At 39.6% G+C, this 20,098-nt stretch overlaps 1 protein-coding gene across 2 annotated transcripts; it reads right to left on the bottom strand.

Moving 5' to 3' along the window:
* Positions 1–168: 168 nt before the first annotated feature.
* On the bottom strand, positions 169–19,483 carry LOC132989235 (RNA-binding motif, single-stranded-interacting protein 2-like). 2 transcript variants are annotated; one of them, XM_061056709.1, is made up of 14 exons: positions 19,324–19,483; positions 12,873–13,069; positions 9,991–10,049; positions 8,357–8,448; positions 6,131–6,288; positions 5,821–5,900; positions 5,609–5,718; positions 5,461–5,528; positions 5,276–5,369; positions 5,137–5,187; positions 4,908–5,018; positions 4,064–4,144; positions 3,903–3,984; positions 169–2,971 (listed from the first exon to the last, which is right to left on the bottom strand). In XM_061056709.1, the coding sequence occupies exons 1-13, from the start codon at positions 19,390–19,392 to the stop codon at positions 3,907–3,909; spliced, it is 1,248 nt and encodes a 415-aa protein (XP_060912692.1). In that variant the 5' UTR covers positions 19,393–19,483; the 3' UTR covers positions 169–2,971; positions 3,903–3,906. The 2 variants fall into 2 exon arrangements, with proteins under 2 accessions (XP_060912692.1, XP_060912693.1); XM_061056710.1 differs by having other exon boundaries at positions 5,461–5,507.
* Between the last annotated feature and the right edge of the window lie 615 nt (positions 19,484–20,098).

Genomic DNA, 20,098 nt, shown 5'->3' with positions numbered 1-20,098 from the left:
CGTGTTTGTTTAAAACCGCCATATACATATAATAGTAGATCAATACGAGAGAACCTGGACATGCCTCACTTTATTTGGAGTGCATACCTGATCTCCATTGTGATATAGATGGAGTCATTTATTAATTCCCTCGAGATAAAGGTTCACTTTTGTAATAAAAATACAAACCACAGTGAAAAACTTTTATTTAAAAAAAAAAAGACAAGCTTAAAATCAAACCAAGTTAGAAGTTTAATAGCTGTAGGATTTTCTTTCTATCAAGAAGACAGACCTGTATGATTGCACAGATAAACATCAACTGAGGGTAGGTTGTTTCACAAAGCAAAGACTGCACAGACAAAAATGAAAAATAAACAGCAAACTGACCTCATGTGACTTTCAACTTCATGACCTTCAGCTAAAATATTTCTAAATACTTAGCAATCCAAAATTAGCAGCAATAGTCTTTTTTTTTTTTTACTTACCGGTAAGTGTCACGAGTTTTCTTCAATAGTTTGGTTAAAATAATAATGGCAAATTCAAAAAAAGCAATCTAAAGTTGTAAATAGTTCTTTGCTTCATAGATCTCTGTTCAGATTAATTCAATATAAAACAAAATCTCTTCAACATTAGCAGTGCATGAATTTGATTTTTTTCCAGTCTGAGTTCTAGAACACTAAATGTGAGTAGCACTTCACCATCCCTTCCAGTGAAATTTAAGGCATTTCTGTGAAGTTTAACTTTCTCCTGGAAATAAACTGTTCCATGGTTTTAAAAAAAAAACAGACATCAGTGACTCCGCAAGAAAGTTAACAAACAGGAGGAGACACAATCCCAACATAAAAACTGCAGCTGGATGGGATGGAGAATTAATTAACATCTAAGAAAAACCCTATAGTGTCCTTTCAAAATAAAAGTAAACTAGACAAGTGAGCCATCCATTCACATAAAGAGCACCAGCCACAGATTTGATAGAGTTCCTAAATTTCTGACAGTCATATGAAGGACCACTTTTTGGTTTGAAATATTTCCCTTTTAATGTAGCAATGAATGAACCATAGATGAACATGTCCGTCAGAAAACAAACTTTTTCTGTATTATATAAAATGATCGTCATGTGAGCCAGGATGTGAAGTCATAATGTGAGGTGTTTCTCGGATATCTGTAGTATTGCATTTATAAGGATAATAAATAAATTGCATAGATCGTCAGACCTTGGGCGTGTTTTCCGAACATTGGACGGAAGAGTTAAAGGAGGTGGACACAGTACCAGCTGTGAAAAGCCATGAGACCTGCAGTCGTTGGTTATTGCCTGCTGTGAACCTTGGACACAAACTGGATCTACATTGCTCTGGCAGGATGAGGTAAGTCAAGGTTATTGAACATATTCTGTTACATTGATCCCACATGCTTAGGGCACGACTCTGTAACAATGCATCTGAACCTGGCATACATGATTCATCTGTGTTTAGGTGTGCCGTCATCTGTGACACAGACGTAACTGAAACGACTGATAGAAAAACAATAAAGCCTCTTTGACATCAAAACGGAAACCAGACTAAGGACAGAATGCAAACATACAACAAATCTCTTTCCAAATAAAAAACAAAACAAACAAAGCTCAAAACATCTAAATCTCACTATTCAAAGCACACAACACACTATAAAAATAAAACCAAAGCATCTTTGAAAAATAGGACAAATCTTCAAAACTGAATAAAAAAAGGAAATAAGAAATGTAAAAAAAAAAAAAACATGACAGCGAAAAACAGAAATTTAGAAACAGCAACAGCCAGTATGAAAGAATCTCTATACTGGTCATTATAATCCACCTTGGTTGTGTTTTTTTTCTTCTGACAGAGCCACACTTTACCATTTGATCTCTGTGTCTGTCTAGTAAACACTTCATGCTGTGATTTAAACATCCTGTCCTCGCTTTAGAAACTACATTTTCAGGATCTAGTCCCATCCAGTTCCCCTTTTTATAATGGGGATGTGAGGAAAAAACAAATGTACATCAAATGGACACGTTTGGTCATATGTTTTCAAATAACTGCGGCATTACTTCACAGAGGGGAGGAAATCAAATCAAAGCTGACAATACATTTAAATCTCTTATTTACAGGCAGCTCTGTGTGAGATGTGATCCCTGTTAAGAAACTTTGGATTCAATCATGAGGAGCAGCTCAAAGGGATCACATATCTAGAACTTTCTCTGAAATCTCTGGAATGCTAGAAATCGATTCAGCCAATCTTAAAGATGTCTTTTCTAAATGACCTTTATCCCTCTTAAATTTCTCTTCCTTGTTTCTTCGTCTGATTGTCTGGAGCTTTTATCGAGATTGTTAGAACTATAAACTATGAGAGAAGTGCCAAAAAAGAAGAAATACGGCTTCAGCTGCGGTTGAACACCTGATGAACCTTGAGAGAAGCTAATTTACGCCAGCACCATATCCATCGACAGCATGATGCATCAGCTTTTTCAAAGACTTCTGCTTGTTTTTTCGAGCCTTGTGTATTCAAATATTTGCAGCGATCAAAGTAGGACACATGGAGCGAGAAACACAGCAAAACGAAGAATAATGTACAAAAAGGCAGGTTCAAAGCATGAAAGTATCAGACAAAAAAGTGAAGTGAAAACAGTATATCTTACAAAAGGTAAAAACATAAAGCATGGTGTTGAAAAGTTTCCTGGTTCAGAAACCTTTGAAACTTGTGTAGTGTGTGTTTGTGTCCTTCTCTAAACTTCCATTTATCTAAATGGATGCCCCTTCTTCAGATATTTCATTTCCTGGTTGATGCGCTCTTGAAGCTTCGCTTGCTTGGAGAAAAGGAGTTTGTTTGAAAATATGAGTTTGGAGAAAATATCTTTTGCTTGTCCTTTCTGTGTAACAGTTTTTGTTCCTCCAGAGCGTCTGCTGCTGTAGAGTCACTGTGCAGGTTTTCAGCACGTGGGCCCCTTCTGAGGGTCGTTCTGGCTCCAGAGGAAGATCTAACACAAGATGACAAAATAAATCAGTTACAAATAAGAAATCGTATTTTTTATATCATGTGCAGTATGCCTTTTACTACAGGCAAGTTTTCTATTCATGTTTGAAATATTCCATTTCAAACATGAATGTGCAAATTAACATTCAGATCTTTTTTTTTGAATATATAGATTTTTTTTTGGACAGGACAGTTGAAGAGAAACAGGAAATGTTAGAGGCAGAGAGTGGGGGATGACATGAAGCAAAGGGCCGAGGTCGGACTCAGACCTTGGGCCGCTGCAACGAGGACCCCAGTCTCCGTACATGGGACGCGCAACAAAACGCCCCTTGTTAACATTACTTTTCATGTTCTGAGCCATATTATGTTCATTATCATATGCAACATTCCTTTTCAATTTCAGGAGCCATGTGCAATATCACTGATCCAACCATCATGCTATGCTAACACCCTCTTTAAATTAACTTTCACTGTAGCTATCATTCATTATCAGTTTTCATTATGATCATGTACAATCCATCTAATAGCCTATGATATCTTTCCTCATTATCTAGTGCAATATTAGTTTTCAACTTTTCACTGCCATTAAATATTACAGCCATGGCATCAGCCATGATGCCATCACTTCTGTACCTGACAGACTTTGTTAATTAACTTAGCACACTTCTATTATTGTGCTATTTTAGGAACTGTTTCTTTGCATTCAAGCCTCATCCACTTCATATTTGAATTTTATATTTTTGTTTTTTTGGATTTCATGATATTCGATGGTCTTTTTTGTCACTCTTACTGTAATGTTGGAGTATTCAGTGTGTTTCCTTCGGTATATCTTATCTACTATAGTCTCTTTTTTTTTCATTATTTTAATAGCTGGACAAAAAACACTTTTTCGCTGCATGCAAAATCAGCATGCACTAGCAACGATCAGAACCCACCTCTTCACTTGTTATGCTGGTAGGAGTAGGTTGTGTGTTCTGTGGGTGTCTCTATGGCAACAGGTGGTTGGACAGCACTTTCCTGAGAGGGAGGTAACCAATGAGTGAGTGTTTCACATAACATTTTAGTGGTACACTGTTCTATTCAAATAGAGCATTACCTCAACTGAGATGTTGGTGGCAGGCACTTGGGTGTACTGGGGGATGTAAGTCCCCTGCATAGATGTGTTAGCAGGCATATACTGCAGGAGAAGGGTGGTAAAAGAGAAATGACAGTTACTTATATTGCATCTACACCGTCAAATAATAATGTGGTACAGATGACTCAAGTCTGAAACTATTACTGTCTTTATCAGCCTAAAGTGCATGAGGGAGCAACAACGAACTAATTCAGCCTCCAGAACATCCCCTCCCACTTTCTTTAGCACATATATGTAGAGTTTTTCAGCTGCTGCTCTGAGTAGAAAAAGTGTATTTTTTTTTATAGCTGCACTGCTAACTGTAATCATTTCCAGTTTATTGTTTGTTCACTTGCACTAAAATTGTTTCGGTCGGACCCCTTTTTTATTTGGATACCGGCAGCAACACATTAAACTGAAATAATGGTCATACATGTTTTACACCATACAACATTTGATCAATGTTAACACAAAGTATACATATATTTCTTTTCATTTCACTGTTTCTGAAGTAAAATTAGAGAGAAAACAGATCATGTGACCTGCACGCAAGTCTCAGGAAATGTGGATTTAAATGTGGGTATAAAAGCTCTAAATAGGCATATGAGGAGAATGTTGTATTCATCACAGAGCATGGAGCCTTACAGAGTAGATTCATTTCATTTTAAACATTTTTTAAAATGATTTTCTTAGGAAATTTGCATCAAGTTCCAATTGAAAGATTTAACAATATGAATTGTTTATATTAGGTCAATGTCAAATATTTTGCTTTTTCATTTAACTTCATCCATCGTCTTTGTGTTTGAATGCTAACTACTTTACTGACTGTGCCACTGCTGCCCATGGAGAGGTGGCTGAGCTGTTGCGTCAGGGGCCCCATCATGGAGGTGGGCTGCATGGACATGGTGTGGTCCATTCCCGGTGTCAGGACTGCTCCCTATGGAAAACAAACAGAGCTGTAACACTCATTGTTACGACTGAGACGCTCTTGTTCAGTCTAACAAACTAAAGCAATATTAAAAGGCAACAAAAACAGGGAGGTTGAAGACACTCACTGTGGGCGGCATGATGTATGACTGGTGATGTAGCCAGGATGGGTTGTGTACCTGCAGGGTTACCAAGATTAGATTGCACAACTGGTAAATAGGTAAGAACATGTGAGGTATTTCATAAGCTTAGGGGATCTGGCACTACCTGGTATGTGGACACAGGTGAATGCATGTATGGGGAGAGGGAGGACGGTCCAAGCATCCGGTTTGGGGCAATGCTGTAAGGAGAGGAGTAGAACCTACAGAGAGAAACACAAAACTGTCACCACAAAATCATATCATTTCCTCTGGGTATATACTAGTGATTAGACAGAAATAAATGGCACCGACCCGTTCTGTAAGGCTGTGGTGGGGTCATAGGTTAGGGTCATTCCTCCCTTGAGGAAAAAGACAAAGGACTGTGTTATTATGAAGCAGATCAGCGAACCATAACCCTAGCTTTGTTTTTCGAGAGGTCATTAGGATATGTAGAACTCACATTCTCCCCATCTCTCGCCCAGGGCCGGCCATTCTGCAGATATTTCCCTTGGCTCTGACGCTTCTTCTGGCCTCCATCGGCAAATTTACACAACAATGGCTCTAACGGCACTAGAACAGTGAGTTATGTTATATAAAATGACAAACATGTGCACACTTTTCTTTTGGAGATGTTGTCTCAAAAACAAGAAACAGCAAAAAAAGGAACCTCACCTGGAACTCCAGGTGGAGTCTTAATATATTTTCCATTAAAGTGTTGGATGATGGCTTCACATTTCTCTGTTGACTCCATCCTAAAGGAAAGGGGCAGAATTAGTGTTCATTGCAAGAGGATCACTGTTTTTTCACAGTGAAGCAGGTTGCAAAGTAAATACTTCCAGTTGGAGAATGTCTACCTTTGCTGGCCACCAGAGGGCTCACTCACCATGATTCATACTCAAAAGTTTGTATGTAACTTGGGACTGAATACTTGAGTTTTGAGGACACAAATCATCTTAATCCATATGAGACAAAGAGCTTTTACCTGGCAAAGCCCACTCCCCGGCTGGTTCCGTTAGCGTCGCGGAGGATGCGAGTGGAAATGGCCTGGCTGAAGGGCTTCAGCATGTTCTCCAGCTCCTGCTCGTCCATGGACTGAGGCAGGTTGGAGATGTATAAATTTGTGGGGTCCTGCTCCTGTTGCTGTACACGGGGGAGAAGCCAAAAGAGGATTAAAGAATGAGGAAGTAGAGCAGACAGAGCTCTTAGATTTCATTATCACAAAGTCGGCAGCTCTCCAAAAGTCAGAGTAGAAGAGAGAAATTGTAGAGGGGTTTTGAGGTTGAAGGATTATTTCATTTTTGCCTTGCATGGGAAAGAAAGCTGCATAGATGAGGTCTAATGTGAACAAAGCCATTTAAAGATGGTGGAGATAGTCCTCTGGCTGGACTTCAGCTGAACTTGTCTCTATTTTTTCCTTCTTCTAATCTAATTCATCCATCTAAGAACTTTTTTTTTGATTCTTCACTTTCCTCTCATCATCACCCAGTTATTATTACCATAAGGGCAGCAGAAGACAGGCTCTTTGTGAGAGACGAGCCTCTTAAGAGGATGAAAGCACAGGTTCCAGGGAATGTGATATCAAAGCGTAATTACATTGCAAATGGCTCTCCAACCATGGACGATCTAAAATGATTATGTGCTCTCGCTTGGTTGAAAATCACAGTCGAAACGTTTTGGACAAAGATCTGAATGATGTGAAGAACATCTAAAGCATTGTGCTATCATCTCCCCACCAGGCAAACATTAACAACCTGTTTCCTGGGTCACAGTAACAAGACGTCACATGCATTCAAGAAGTTCAATTAATGGGGTACTTCTGACCAAAACAATGCAGTGACAGAGGCAAGATCTGCTGTGTTGCATAAATACAACAAATTCTGCAGCTTTTCAGAATCTGATTTTATTGGAAAACACCATGTAATAAATTTAAAAAAAAAATGCAACTGTTTCATTTTATGCTCTTGAAGTATACCATGCTATTTTCCTCCTGTTTCACCTCCAGCTCAAACGCATTTCATTTGAGTAACAGCATCTTGCAAGATAACCAATCTGCTCCCCCTTAACCATTCTGCATATTCATTATCTCAGAGTGCAAATGTGATTAAAAACCTGTAAATGCTGTGTGAATTAATTTCCATCCAATGAATTATGCATGTGCAATCACTGCGACCTGCGCTGAAGGTGATTTCTCCTTCACCTATCTCCACCTCCTCATTCTCTTCCTTCTTGCAGCAGTGTAAACTACAGATGAAGCTCAAACCCAGGAGAACGAGCTGAGCGGAGAAGACCTGCTGTGGGTTTTGAGCGTGAATGAGTCAGACTGAGTCAGAGAAAAAAGTGACGCTAACATAAGCCCTGTTGTAAACCCGGAGTGAAGTAGAGAGGGGAATAGAGTTATTTTGTGAGCAAGGAGCCGTATGAATGTCAGTGATCCAGCTTAACCAGAGATCAGCTTTCCCAGGGTGTTGGGTGCATGCATGTGCATGTGCATGCTTGTGAGTGTGTGTGACATAATCCAGTGGAGTGCATGTGAGATTGTCAAGGGTGCTGTGTGTGTGTGTATGTTGACAGGGCGGGTGGCTGGGCAGAGGGCCCTGCTGACTGGGGAGCTGCTCAGACACTGAGTCAGAAGCCACCAGGGAGAACAGACAGATCCTTTGTACAGGCAGCATGCTCCCAATACACCGTCACCACTATGAAACACACACACACGCACACGCACACGCACACACACACACACACACAACACACACACAACACACACACACACTCACACTCACACTCACACCTCTGTGTATACATGGAAACTACACTCTTGTTTTTGCACAAACATAATCTTTAGTGTATTAATACCCATTAATACACTGATTCGACCACACACCCATTTGTGCAGGAAGAGCAACACCCAGAAAACACACAGATGTGCACGCACATGCAGACTGAGGCTTAATTGGCTTATATTCATTATTCATTTAACAAAAAAAAGTATGCAATAGATAGAGAGAGAAGGGTGGCTTTTAAAGAGAACTTCTTAAGAAGGAGAAAGGTACAAGGAACCTTTCTTTCTGAACAAGATATATATACTTTTTTTTAAGAATTCTGAGTGAGTGCTGGGTCAATTTCAAAAGGCAGAGACTCTCAACCGCTGACCTTTAAGTTGTAAGGGAAAAAAACAGCGAAGAACTCATAACTGCAGCAGGGTTCTTACCTTGGCCATCTGAGCCTGGACTCCACCTGCCTTCAGCGCCGTCACCGCCTTCTGAGCTGAGGCCGGACTGTCAAAGTCCACAAAGCCATAGCCTGCAGGGACAAAGACATACAACAACTACATGTTATGATTATGCATTGTTATGTGATACCATGCATTGTGCTTTACTGTACAAACACACAGACATGTGATTTGAACTAATGACGCACACAGTGTGGTGGTGTTTGAATCTGATGAGACAGCCAGCCATGTTTCAAATATGAAGTGTCTCGTATCAGTATCCACTCCACTTGGACCTTCCAGATCTTAAAGTCTTTCAACCTTAAAATTATTATTATTTTGGTAGTTTTAAATTTAAACTTAAAAATAAAGACCAGTCCCATATGCAGATATCCCACGGATACCATTTTCTAAGCTGCGAGCTATGAGCTGCATCTGATCCGATAAATATTTGTATTTGTAAATAATTGAGGACCATGATTGACCATCTTTAAATTACCGACTATTTTCTGATACAACCCCAACAAAACAAATTTTAATTTGCAGTTGTAACATGACAACATATAGAAGGCAATTCACATCTCAAGGCAGTAGAGATGTGAAGTTATACAACACATCCCTTTTTGTGTCTGAAAATGCAGATGGCATATTTTCTAAGTAGGTATAGCTCAATGCTTAGCACACATTTTACACTTTCCAACCTAGAAAAAAAACACCCTTTACTAAAAAGGAAGTGTCAGCAATGTGCTGTAACGTTCTACTGGTCACACCAGAGCAAGATAATGGACCATTTAGTATTGTTATTCCATCTCTAATGTTGAAAATGTATCGACTGAGAAGTTAAGGTGATAATAAATTCATATGCATATTTGAGACAAACAGCTTTGTAAACAGGACAAAGTAAAAAGTACTTTTGTGCTAGAGAGCAATATTCAAAATAGATTTTATAGTCTCCAAATTAATTATTGAATTTACATTTCTAATTTACAGATTCACCTTTTTTGAGTCAAGACAACAGTTGCAGGTGTGAACTAAATATATGATACTAAATAGAGGTTCAATCATTTGTCAGTTAATGAAATTTGTCCAGTGACAAACTTATTCTACTAGCATTGGGGGCTACAGTACATTTAAAGTTTTAAACATTTGTAGTGCACTGCTCTTTTTTCTCAAAAACTATACAACTCCCCTCCCACATTTTTGGATTGATTAGAACTAAACTTGCAACATGGTATATTCACACTTTCCACAACAAATGATCCTGCCCACAAAAACGAGCCTGAAGTATCTACATACATTCATACAAATTTCATTGTGATGTCCTGTTAGATGAAGTATAGTACATTTTTTAGTACATTGTGAATCTTTTTTTTTTTACTGAGAATCATCCTGTCTTTGTAGTATTATTTGTGCTCTTTTTTGAACCTCGACGTACTTGTAAAGGAGGGAAACCGTGATGAATGAAAAATATAAAAAGTACTTTGGCAAGAACTTGGCTGTGTTACTCATTATGCCACTAGTCTTCTTGCCATACAAAATGGGATTCCTGTCTCCAAGACAGTTTTCAATCCAAAGGCAGCGGGGAAACTCTGCACAACCGTTACTTTCAACCAGTTGATCCATTTACACCTCACCTTTGCACTTGTTTGTAGTCTTGTCCAGGATGGCCTTGGTGGATACAATTTTCCCATACCTGAGAGACAGAGAGGTTTAGGCTTAGCAGTTTTCCTTGCATAGTGTACTGAAAAAAATAAAATAAAAAAAAACAACTTAAAACACCCAAAGAGGTTGTACCCCATGGTAACTGAATGATTATTCACCTGACAGACTTACGTCAGATTACATCATCTGATATTGAATGATGTGCATTAGGAAATCTTTAGGGAGGGGGCAACACTTGAATTGTATAAAATGAGAGTAATGTCCCAGGGGTTTCTTAATGCTACAAAGAACTATAGATTCCCTATTACTCCAGCTTACACACACATGTAAATAAGAATCAAAACTCGAGGGGAATTCAATGTAAACTATGGTAATGTTTTTAAGTGCATTTTCAGAAAGCCTCACAACACATTATCAATGTAAAAATCGGAAGTATCTTTCCAGCTGGCCGGCTATAGATCCTGCAGATGCATACGATAAAGCCTGGTCGGGGGAAATGCTTCTGTGCAGCAGTGTGTCTATCAGTTCCCATCTCTCCAGGCATGTGCATGCAGTGTAATCTGATATGCCTCTCCTTGGCTGTCCTGTCCAACGCTGGCTCCCAGCCATACTCTCATTCTACTAACCAGCTTCCCTCCAGGCAGCGCTCAACCCTCTTCGGGGTCTTAGTGCCCCCTCGCAATGCAATCCATCTTTCATCCTGTGGCTCTCTGACTGCCACTTTTCATCTGAGCCAGAATAGTTACTTTTATAATACACTCTAATAATAAGGATTAAGCACTGGCCTGATAAAATTGTAATCTGGCAGTAAATCTGTTTGAGTACTCCAAATTGGAAATTAAACGGCGTCGTTCCAGTTAATTTAGGATTACTTTCCCTGTTGTTAAAAAAATAGCATTGAAATCTTTATGCAGTTAAAAAAAACACTGGGGGATACCAACATTGTATTATGTGTTTGTTTTCTAAATATCTGAACCTATTCAACTTCTCCTCAAACTGTGTTCATACATTGCTGGTTAACTGAAGCTCTTTTGTATTATGCATTTGACTTCTATATACCATTATTATTTCATGATGCATTTCTGATTCTAAGCCATTAGTTGCCATAAACTAGATTGAATGGTGATGCTAAGCAGGCTTCCTTTATTTTCAGATAAATTATCACTGTCGGCACAGCGCAATCCCACAAGTCCACATCTTCACATTAAGTCTCTAACATTAAAACTAAATGCTATACTTGCAGTATTTTCTGCTGACACCGTTGAGATACTGGATTACTTAATAGAGCTCAGAGATCTCAAACTACACGACGCAGAGCAAAAAGTGGGGCTACAGATTCAGCCATGTGTGAGAGAGCACAGCACGGCCAAGCCTGATGTCCATCCATGGTCAACCACCAGAGACGGACGAGGGCAGGAACCAGAGCGGCAGTGAGGCACCCAGAGAGATAACTAAGGGGCAAGAGCGATGGAGAACCAACCCCCATCTCCTCCTCTCATCCCTCACTCTGAACACAGTACATCTCAGAGCTGCATACAACTACTCTGAGTGTGGGGGAGGGGAGCTTTGGGAGTGTGGTGTCCTGATACTCTGCACACATTTACTGTTCAAACTTGAGTTAAAACAGTTTAATTTCTTCTCTGACTGTCTTTCCTACTGTGTTACATCCTCATTTTCACGCATGCTCCCTATTGGCTGTTATTGGATACGCTTTCCTCTCTTTGTGTAGCTTAACACAGAACAACAGTGGCCTTGATGTGCGCTGCTAAAAGGCAAATTTCATGCAGTGATTTTATCTGCGCTGTAAAAGCAGAAATACAAGAACTCCCCCCACAGAAACACCACCTGACATACAACCCCTGAACTCCATTCACTCCTCCCCCTCTGATTCTCTCCATCCACCCCTTTTATCCCCCCCCCTCCTCCTCCTCCTCCTCCTCATGCCGTTGCCCTTGTTTGTCTTTCCCTTTCCCCTGGGCTCGCCGTTTCCTGTAGGGTTAGGCAGCCTCATGTGAGCCATATCTTCCAGACAGCTGTAAAATAGCAGGCCTCTCCCTGCCACCCTCCCTCACTCCCTTCGTTTTTTGATTCGCTCCAGCCCCCTGTCCCTCCCCCCCACTCTTTTCCCCGGCTGTTGCGATCCTCGTCACCAGGCGCCAGAATTCAATTAAGTGAACCCAGATCATACGTCTCAGCTCTGCTTGTTTTGATGTCCTCCACTGAGGACCTTGCAAACATATCAGATGGTTTGGATGATGCTGCTGTTTGATGTCTGACTACACAGTGCCCACAACAAGGAGTCACACTTGAACTGATGAGCCACATAGAGTGGTATTTATAGAACAGAATATGACTTTGAGTTAGGATAGCATCGTGTCATTGTCATCAAAACTGTATAATAGAGCATGGAGGAGCTATAATGCATAAATGCTTGAAGGCAGGAACAAATGAGTGCGAGAGAAGGAGACTAAACATTCTGTACCTAGTTTTTTGGAAAGGCTGTGCTTAGCTGGGCCAAACTGAAGGACCTTAGTTTTCCCAAATGACAGTTGTTTTTTCCATATGGCCACTAAAGATGGCCCTCTAAAACATCTGGATGAATACATGGCCCTCTTTTACGATCCAGAAATACCTGCTAAGGCTTTCTGTATGCATGTATGGAGTCATGCAATCCTTGTTTCATTCAGTCAGCCAGCCAGCCAACGCCCATCCATCAATGCCCCCATCACTCTCTTCTCTTTTAACTTAGACTGCAACTGCAACCTGTTTCATGTTCGCAGCAGGCAGCTGGAGAGAAATGAATTGGGTGTATATGTAGAGGTTAGATCTATTGGTTTTTTTTGGGGGGACTTACGGCTGACAGAGTTTGACCAGATCCTGGTCTGTGGTCCCTGGATGGAGGCCGCGGATGTAAAGGTTGGTTTTGCTCAGCTGCTCTCCCCCATTGCTGCTGCTGCTGCTGCTGATGGAGTTGGTAGTGGAATTGTTATTGTGGTTGTTGTTGGGGCTTGGGGGAGCCATGTGATGGTTGGAGGGGGACACATACGTCTGCTGCAAAACAAATAGAGGGGGGAAAGTCAAATCTTGGACGGTAACGCAAATAATTCTTTAAGTACATGATATTAAGTGAATAACTAGATATAAAGCAAGAACAGCAAGATAATGGTTTACTTTTTAAGAGACAAGACAGAAAATAAGAAACAGTAGCTGATTAACCTAATGACAATGTTTTAAAATGTCATAATCTGGCAACAGATTCAGAGCCATGAGACCAAAAGCAATTAAGCTGCTTGATTTGACTTTACAGATCAAAATATATGACATTAATCTACAAACAGATGCAAATATATGAAGCCTTAGTGAGTGTAAGATTGAAGTATGTACATTGGGCTGAATATGCACATATTCATAATAAAAGGTTATTCATATAGAGAGCATCTTTGATGATACTAAAAGTCTTATAATATTCTAAAGGCTCTGAATGCGCCCTGCTTAGCATTGTTGAAACCATAAAATCCCCATCTACACTAAACAAATATTTACTGATAGAATTCATTAATCTCCTCTGCGAGCAAACAGCTGCACAGTCTCCCACGTGCATGCTGTTAGCGCAGGAGATAAAGGAATGGTAGTCCTACAAGATCGTGTTCACTAACATTCTGTGCAACCTGACCTTGACCTTTCTAGTAAAATGGTGTTGCCTGTAAATGTATTTCCCTTGCTTTACAGAAAGATGGGATACAGAATCATTGCTCTGTCTGTATATCTAAAGCACATGTTTCACTGATTTTCATGATGATCTAGTACAGTTTGTGTACAATACACATCCCTGAAATCTATAAGTGTGCTTATTAAATCAACCTTATTTAATAACAAAGAACTACCAGAGAAATACTGCTTTTGACAGAAATGTAAACTGTAAATGTTTATAGCATACATTGGAACTATGCCTTGTGTAACTTGTGCTGGCAACTGAACCCATTAGCAGAAGTAAGCTAATATCAAACTGGCTTGAAAGAAAGTGGCTAACCTCCACAGTGCTGTCAGAAAGGCCTTTATGCTGTGGGTTGAGCCTGAAAGGGGTTTGGCAAACAGTTTTCATTGGGAGCTTTGATATATTTCCAGTTAAATTGTTCACAGGGAGATCTGTAGATTAAACTGTGCTAACTGTACTTTGTTTCTGGAGAATAATGTTCATACTGGCTTTGTCAAATTGATTTTGATTGGTGCTTTGGGCAGCAAAAGACAAATTACATTCACCACTATTGTCTTTAAGTTGTGCCTAATTGACCTTTTAAGGTAAAGTACTTTTTTATTAAGCGTTATGGTCAAATATATCTCTGCCACAGTCTCTCATAGGATTGTTTGTGTTTACATTAAGGCCTTATATGCACTGTGTTATTACCTTATATATTTACCAAACATCTGCTGAGCTCAATACGTTAACTGGCAGATTGCAATTGTACACTGCTTACACATGTTTGAATGTTAAAAAGCACTTTGCAGGGACCTTGATCACCTTTAAACATCCATGGAGAACCTAATATGTATGTATAAAAATGCATGTGCAGATTAATGCATAATAATCTTACATAATGGCTAGATTTTTTTTTTTAAATCCTGTTAAAACATTGCATTGTATTCCCTAATAAACGTGGTATCAAATTGATAAGACAGTAAAATGTCAGCTGAGCTTGGCCTCTGTGTTGCCCTCCGCCCAGTGCTGGTGGAGGAGGAACTGTTTGATTAGTTAGGGTCAGCAGGCTCAGCCCCTGGGAACAATGGGATGGCTTGTTGAACACCATAAGGTCAGCACTGGAGCTCCGGCCTATTAACCGAGCAGTAGTTGTCAAAAGACTGCTGGAATCAAGCTAATTATGACCTCTATTTCTCTATGCTTTGATTTTAACTTCCTACGAGGCCTACAAGTTAATTTGTTATCCCAGAAACACATAATTATGATGGGACATCACATTAAAAAAACGTGACTGCTAAAAGTGAGTCTTTAATGTTCTGAAAATTGAAAAATATATCTCAAGCATTCAAAACTTAAAATGTGCTTCGTACTCACTGTGTTTGCAGTCTTATGTTTGCAATTGAGCACAACTAAATTCTGTCATTCCACGATTCACACATTCATGACATTCATTCCATCGACTGGATAAAGAATAAATGAAATCAACATATCATTTGAGCGCCAAAAACCAATCCAAGAACATAATACAGAATGCATTCTTATTGGTCACAGGTGATGTCAGTCAATCTTTTAGGAAGTCGTCAACAGTCAGCAGCTGGAAAACGCAAAAAAGGTGCATAAAATTAAAAGCTTATATGTTGTAGTACTTTGTGTGTAATTAAATCAGCGTATAGTGTATTTTATTTCCACAACAGGGTGTTACTGAGCAGTAAACGTAAGCTGTAACACAGAAGTATAGCAGCTACATTATACAACATCTACAGTCGTTAGCTAGCTAGCTGGATGTTCAGATTGAGAAGTTTGAACACTATATGCACGAATTGTATTATCTTTGAACTTTTTCAAGTTTCACAACAGTAAAAGTAATTAATGACGTGCTTTCTTACCATTGAAAAGATTATTTTCAACTCTAGATCTATAGCTGGCGCAGCCCACTTCAAGCTAACTATGCATGCAGGATAGCTAAGACAACTGATACAATATCAAGGATGCTGCTTGCTTAGCAAAGAATGAAAATCCCTACTGCAAAGCTTTTTTTTTTTTTTACCCTAAACTTATTATAAGTCCTGATACAGGATATATATTTTTTTACATTATAATAAGGTTACTTACAAGTACTTAAGGACTGTATACTGACATGAGTAGCAACAGTGTTGTTTTGCGAGCTTAATTTTACCCACACTGCAGCTGACTTATGTTTTCCAAACTGTTCAAGACATTTTCACTCTCCGTCTTAGTAAAGCTCAGAAAATCTTCGGGCACTATGGAGTTTTGTAGAGAAATGTGAAAGTTTGAGAAGTGTACAGATTCTTTGGTGTTCATAAGTCTATACACAAACTGTCCTCAGAGGAACATTTGGTGGTATGGTTATGGTAGGCCCGCAACAGTGAAACTATAACCCTCCTGGTAGCTTTTTTTTTTTTATCTCCAAACAGTTTACCAGGGACCCAAGTTATTACTTTGAATAACGTTTTTGTATTCAGTTCAGAAAATATAGCATAGAATTGTTTCACTTCTCCAACTTTCAAATTTCACCACCAAACCTACATAGTGCACCTTTAAAGAGCTCATTTATCCTCGTAATTTTCTCTATTGTAGTTCTCTTACGGCAACAATAGTTCACTGTTTGTTTTCCCACAATCACAGCCTCTTCCTGTGCTTTCCCTTGCCTTCACTTTAGGCGGCCCGCACATTATCAAAAGGGATGCACCTGCAGAGGCTTGAGGAGATAGGATCTGAAGGGAGACCGAGTCTGGGCCCGAGCCTAGCTAGTGAGGCCTGTCTAATTGGGATCTGAGCTTGTTAGCGGAAAATGCTAATCCCTCTCATGTGCTCTCAAGTCAGAAGGTAGTGTCTCATTAAGACCGCACTGCTAGGCTCCTTATGAAAGATGGATGGCAGTGAGACACATCCACACCTACTCCCCATCCACCCCAGTGCTAGATGTTTTACCACCCATGTAAGGTCATTTCTGATGTGTTTGTGAACACATGAAAATATGCATGCAGAATAAAAGAAATGTTAAAAAAGGAAAGTGGGGCAACATTAAGGGTCTTAAATGTTCACGATTGGTAATCAGAGTTCAGATTTTTTCAGTGCACAAGGTTGCATATCTTCTCAGTGTCCAAAAACCTGGCCTCTTGGTATGCAACTGATTCCTAACTTGTTACTTTTCAGTCCACAGCCGCCCACATCAAATTTTTCACAGTTCTTTACCTCCACCACAGTGTCATACCTCAGCATTCCTTTGCAACACACACATGTTTATGTTTCTCTCCTTTAAGTGGACAGGAGTTGTACAAAGAGGGAGTTATGTTTGTAGGAATTAGGTCATAATCAAAGAAGAAGTCATTATTAAATCAAAATACCAGAGGTGCCACAATTCTACAAAAAACAAAATGTACATCCCGATTACTTTTGAAAGAGTATGCATTTATAGTTGCAGAATATAGATCCGCTCATTGCCTCATCATTACAGTTGTGCAAGAAGCATTACAACAGTTAGCGGCCTTTAGCATGTTGCAGAGAAAGCGACTGCACCAGGCAGCATCTGAAGACTGATGAGGTGATTACAGTTAGAGGGAGTCAGAGGTGATGCCTGTAGGGAGCCTAGGTGACTCAAGGACATTTTATCTGAGGTTGAACAACAAGTACCAAGGAAAGATTTTTTTTCCCTTGTGACATTCATATGCACAATTTGAATTATCTGTAGAATAAATTGATTGTTTTGTATTATTTTGAACAAAATACTTTCTGTTACCATACAGTAACATTTCTAAAATGCACAACAAAACTGTAAAAATACAAATCTCTATATTGCAGGATATAGTTATTAATGCTCTGCATCACATAAATGTTGGCACATGATATATTGTATCTTTAATTAAAACCAAAATCTGAAATGTATATTCCTACCTGCTTTCCTAAAGACACTTTAAATGGCACAGTAGAAAAGATCATACTGTCACAGAATAAAACAATCCTTTTTTCAGCAGCTGGAAGCGAAACGAGTGATGTTGGAAGAACCAAATAAAAAAAAAAGAATCCTCAGCGTCCTCTGGCTCAAATGAGAAATGTCTTATTCCTTACTAAGTCATAAAAAAGAAAACAAAAAAAAACATCTTAACATGCTCTTAAAAAAGTATGTTTTCAACAGGTATCAAGCACAGTGAGGGGAGCAGAGAGTCAATTCAGAGGACAAGGCATTCATCAGTAAGGAGGAATGTTCATGCTCTCCCTCTCCATGAGAACTGCACCACTGACAGACAAGAAATCAAGGTATGTGAAACACAGAAGAGAGGAAAAAAAGAGAGGGGGAGTTAATCGAAAGCAGAAGAAAGGGGGGGGGGGATCTCTTAATCCCTTCTTTTCTCCGCCCTTTTTCTCGTAGTAAAAGACACAGACTAGGGGTTACCACTTGACGCTGGATTTATAAATCTTTCCTCTGAGTGACTTTGGCACTCAAACAATGAGAAATGTGTAAAAGAAAAAAGGGTGCATGTCTTCTGTCAAGGAAAAGGTTGGGGTTTGTAGGACTTTTCTTAAAGTGAGCACATTGTCTGAATCCAGGATTCCAGGAATTCCAGGTCATTAATCTGAGCAATCTGAATTCCTGCCAGCCATGAGGCAGGGAAGGAATAGCACAGGGGAGGAGTGAGGTATTTACTTTCAATGTAGTTAAAGCTCTACTTGAGTTAAACTGAGATGCAGGCAGGCGTCAACATACTGCATTTCCAATGCCAGTCACACTTAATCTGCATCATTCTGACATGAAATCTCTCAGCATTCAGAAAGCTCAAATTCAACAGTTCCCGAACCAATGAAACCATTCATGTCTAATCCTGTAATATCTAAATGTCCCTAAATTGAAAAACATAGTCTCTCCATAAAGAATGGTTGAAAAAAAGACAACAACCATGAATAATTCATATGAGCAGACACGCTAATCAATATTGGGCCGTTTATGTGCAGCTCAAGCCCAGTTGTCATTGCTTCTTCAATGAGATGCACATCCATCCAAGCACAAAGCATCTACATTAGGGCTCTGTAACTTTCCTCTTTTCATGCAAACCCTCTCACTCATCATTAGTAGGACTGAAGGGGTGGGGCATATCGGTACGCGTAAAAGAAGAAAAAAAAACTTTGATAACTTGAGGTAAATTCAATGAAAACAGTAGGCTACCTAAGCAATGGCGCCGTAGATTGAATAACCACGGAATAACATTAAAGTAGATGTAACCATGGTTTTGTTCAGGCTTGCTTTAAGCTTCTACAGCACATATTGCTCTCCTCTATGCAGGCTAGGAAGAGGAAGAGAACAGCGAGGGGGGGGGGGGGGGGGAAGCGAAGGCAAACTGTAATCTACAGACAACAATGTAACGGGCCCCGTATTACTTTGTAACAGTGATAACAACAACGTCAAAAAGCCAAGTGTAAAGGTTGAAACAGTGAGCAACATAGTTTAAACGTCGCCTCTGAACCACTTTCAAGGACACTGCAGCTTAAACAGCCGAGCAGCTTTTAACAGAAGAGGCAGAGCTCGAACACTACACCGCATCGAGAAACTACTCAGTGTTTCACAAAGATAGGGCAGAGTGTTGATATTTACCCTGGTGTTTTTGCCGGAGAAGCCGTTGTATGGGTTGATTCCTGTCCTTGGCGGCACAGAGAGCAGCATTTTTACGCGGCGCTGTGTCCGGAGGAACGGAGAGCTGAGGCAGTCAGCTGACGTCAGCCAGGGAAATTCAGCCAGGAACAGCGGTAGTGATTGGAGACGCTCTTCCCAGCACTCTATACACATTACACTCTGGCTGTACGCTGTATGTGTTGTATCTGACTTTATGTGAGGGGTTCGTACCCCAAACGGTCCGCTCTTGAACCATTATAGCCTACAACACGGTTTACTCGAGAGACAAATATTAATATATTCTTGAATTATAAATTCCTAACATCTTTTTCCAACCGTGTGGTACCCCGGGGGAACCTAACGCTTGGGTGTCCAGGGCTGAGTAGAAATATGTAGGTTTATAGAGGGCCCAACTAATTTAAGAAAAACAGAAATGATTATGATTTGAATTAAAGCAGGAAGATAATTAAATACGTATATTGCTAAAACTAACAAAAAATACCAAAATTAATAGTTAAAAAGTTGTAAGTAGCCTATTAGCTGAACTTAACAGATAAACAGATTAAATATTTTGATAAAGTATGATGGAAATGTATAGGCCTATATAAAAGCAACGAATAGATAATTGAAAATTTAAGCCAAAGTACGTTAATTTGTAAAAAGTTGGAACATACACTAAAAGTTCCCCAAAAAGTTCCTAACATTGTGACAAACACAGTAGATTTTTGAGTTGATATTTGAAATACCATGAAAAAGC

Source organism: Labrus mixtus, chromosome 15 (genome assembly GCF_963584025.1).
Source record: "Labrus mixtus chromosome 15, fLabMix1.1, whole genome shotgun sequence".
In the NCBI taxonomy this organism is placed as follows: domain Eukaryota; kingdom Metazoa; phylum Chordata; class Actinopteri; order Labriformes; family Labridae; genus Labrus; species Labrus mixtus.
This window is presented reverse-complemented; position numbering and strand designations above follow the sequence as displayed.

Excerpts from the sequence above, each read along its gene's own strand:
- LOC132989235 (XM_061056709.1), bottom strand. The coding sequence starts at position 19,392 with ATGCTGCTCTCTGTGCCGCCAAGGACAGGAATCAACCCATACAACGGC. Across the intron at positions 10,050-12,872 it reads CTGGTCAAACTCTGTCAGCC|GTATGGGAAAATTGTATCCA; the intron begins GTAAGTCCCCCC and ends TCTGTCTCTCAG. Across the intron at positions 5,901-6,130 it reads CGGGGAGTGGGCTTTGCCAG|GATGGAGTCAACAGAGAAAT; the intron begins GTAAAAGCTCTT and ends CCTTTCCTTTAG.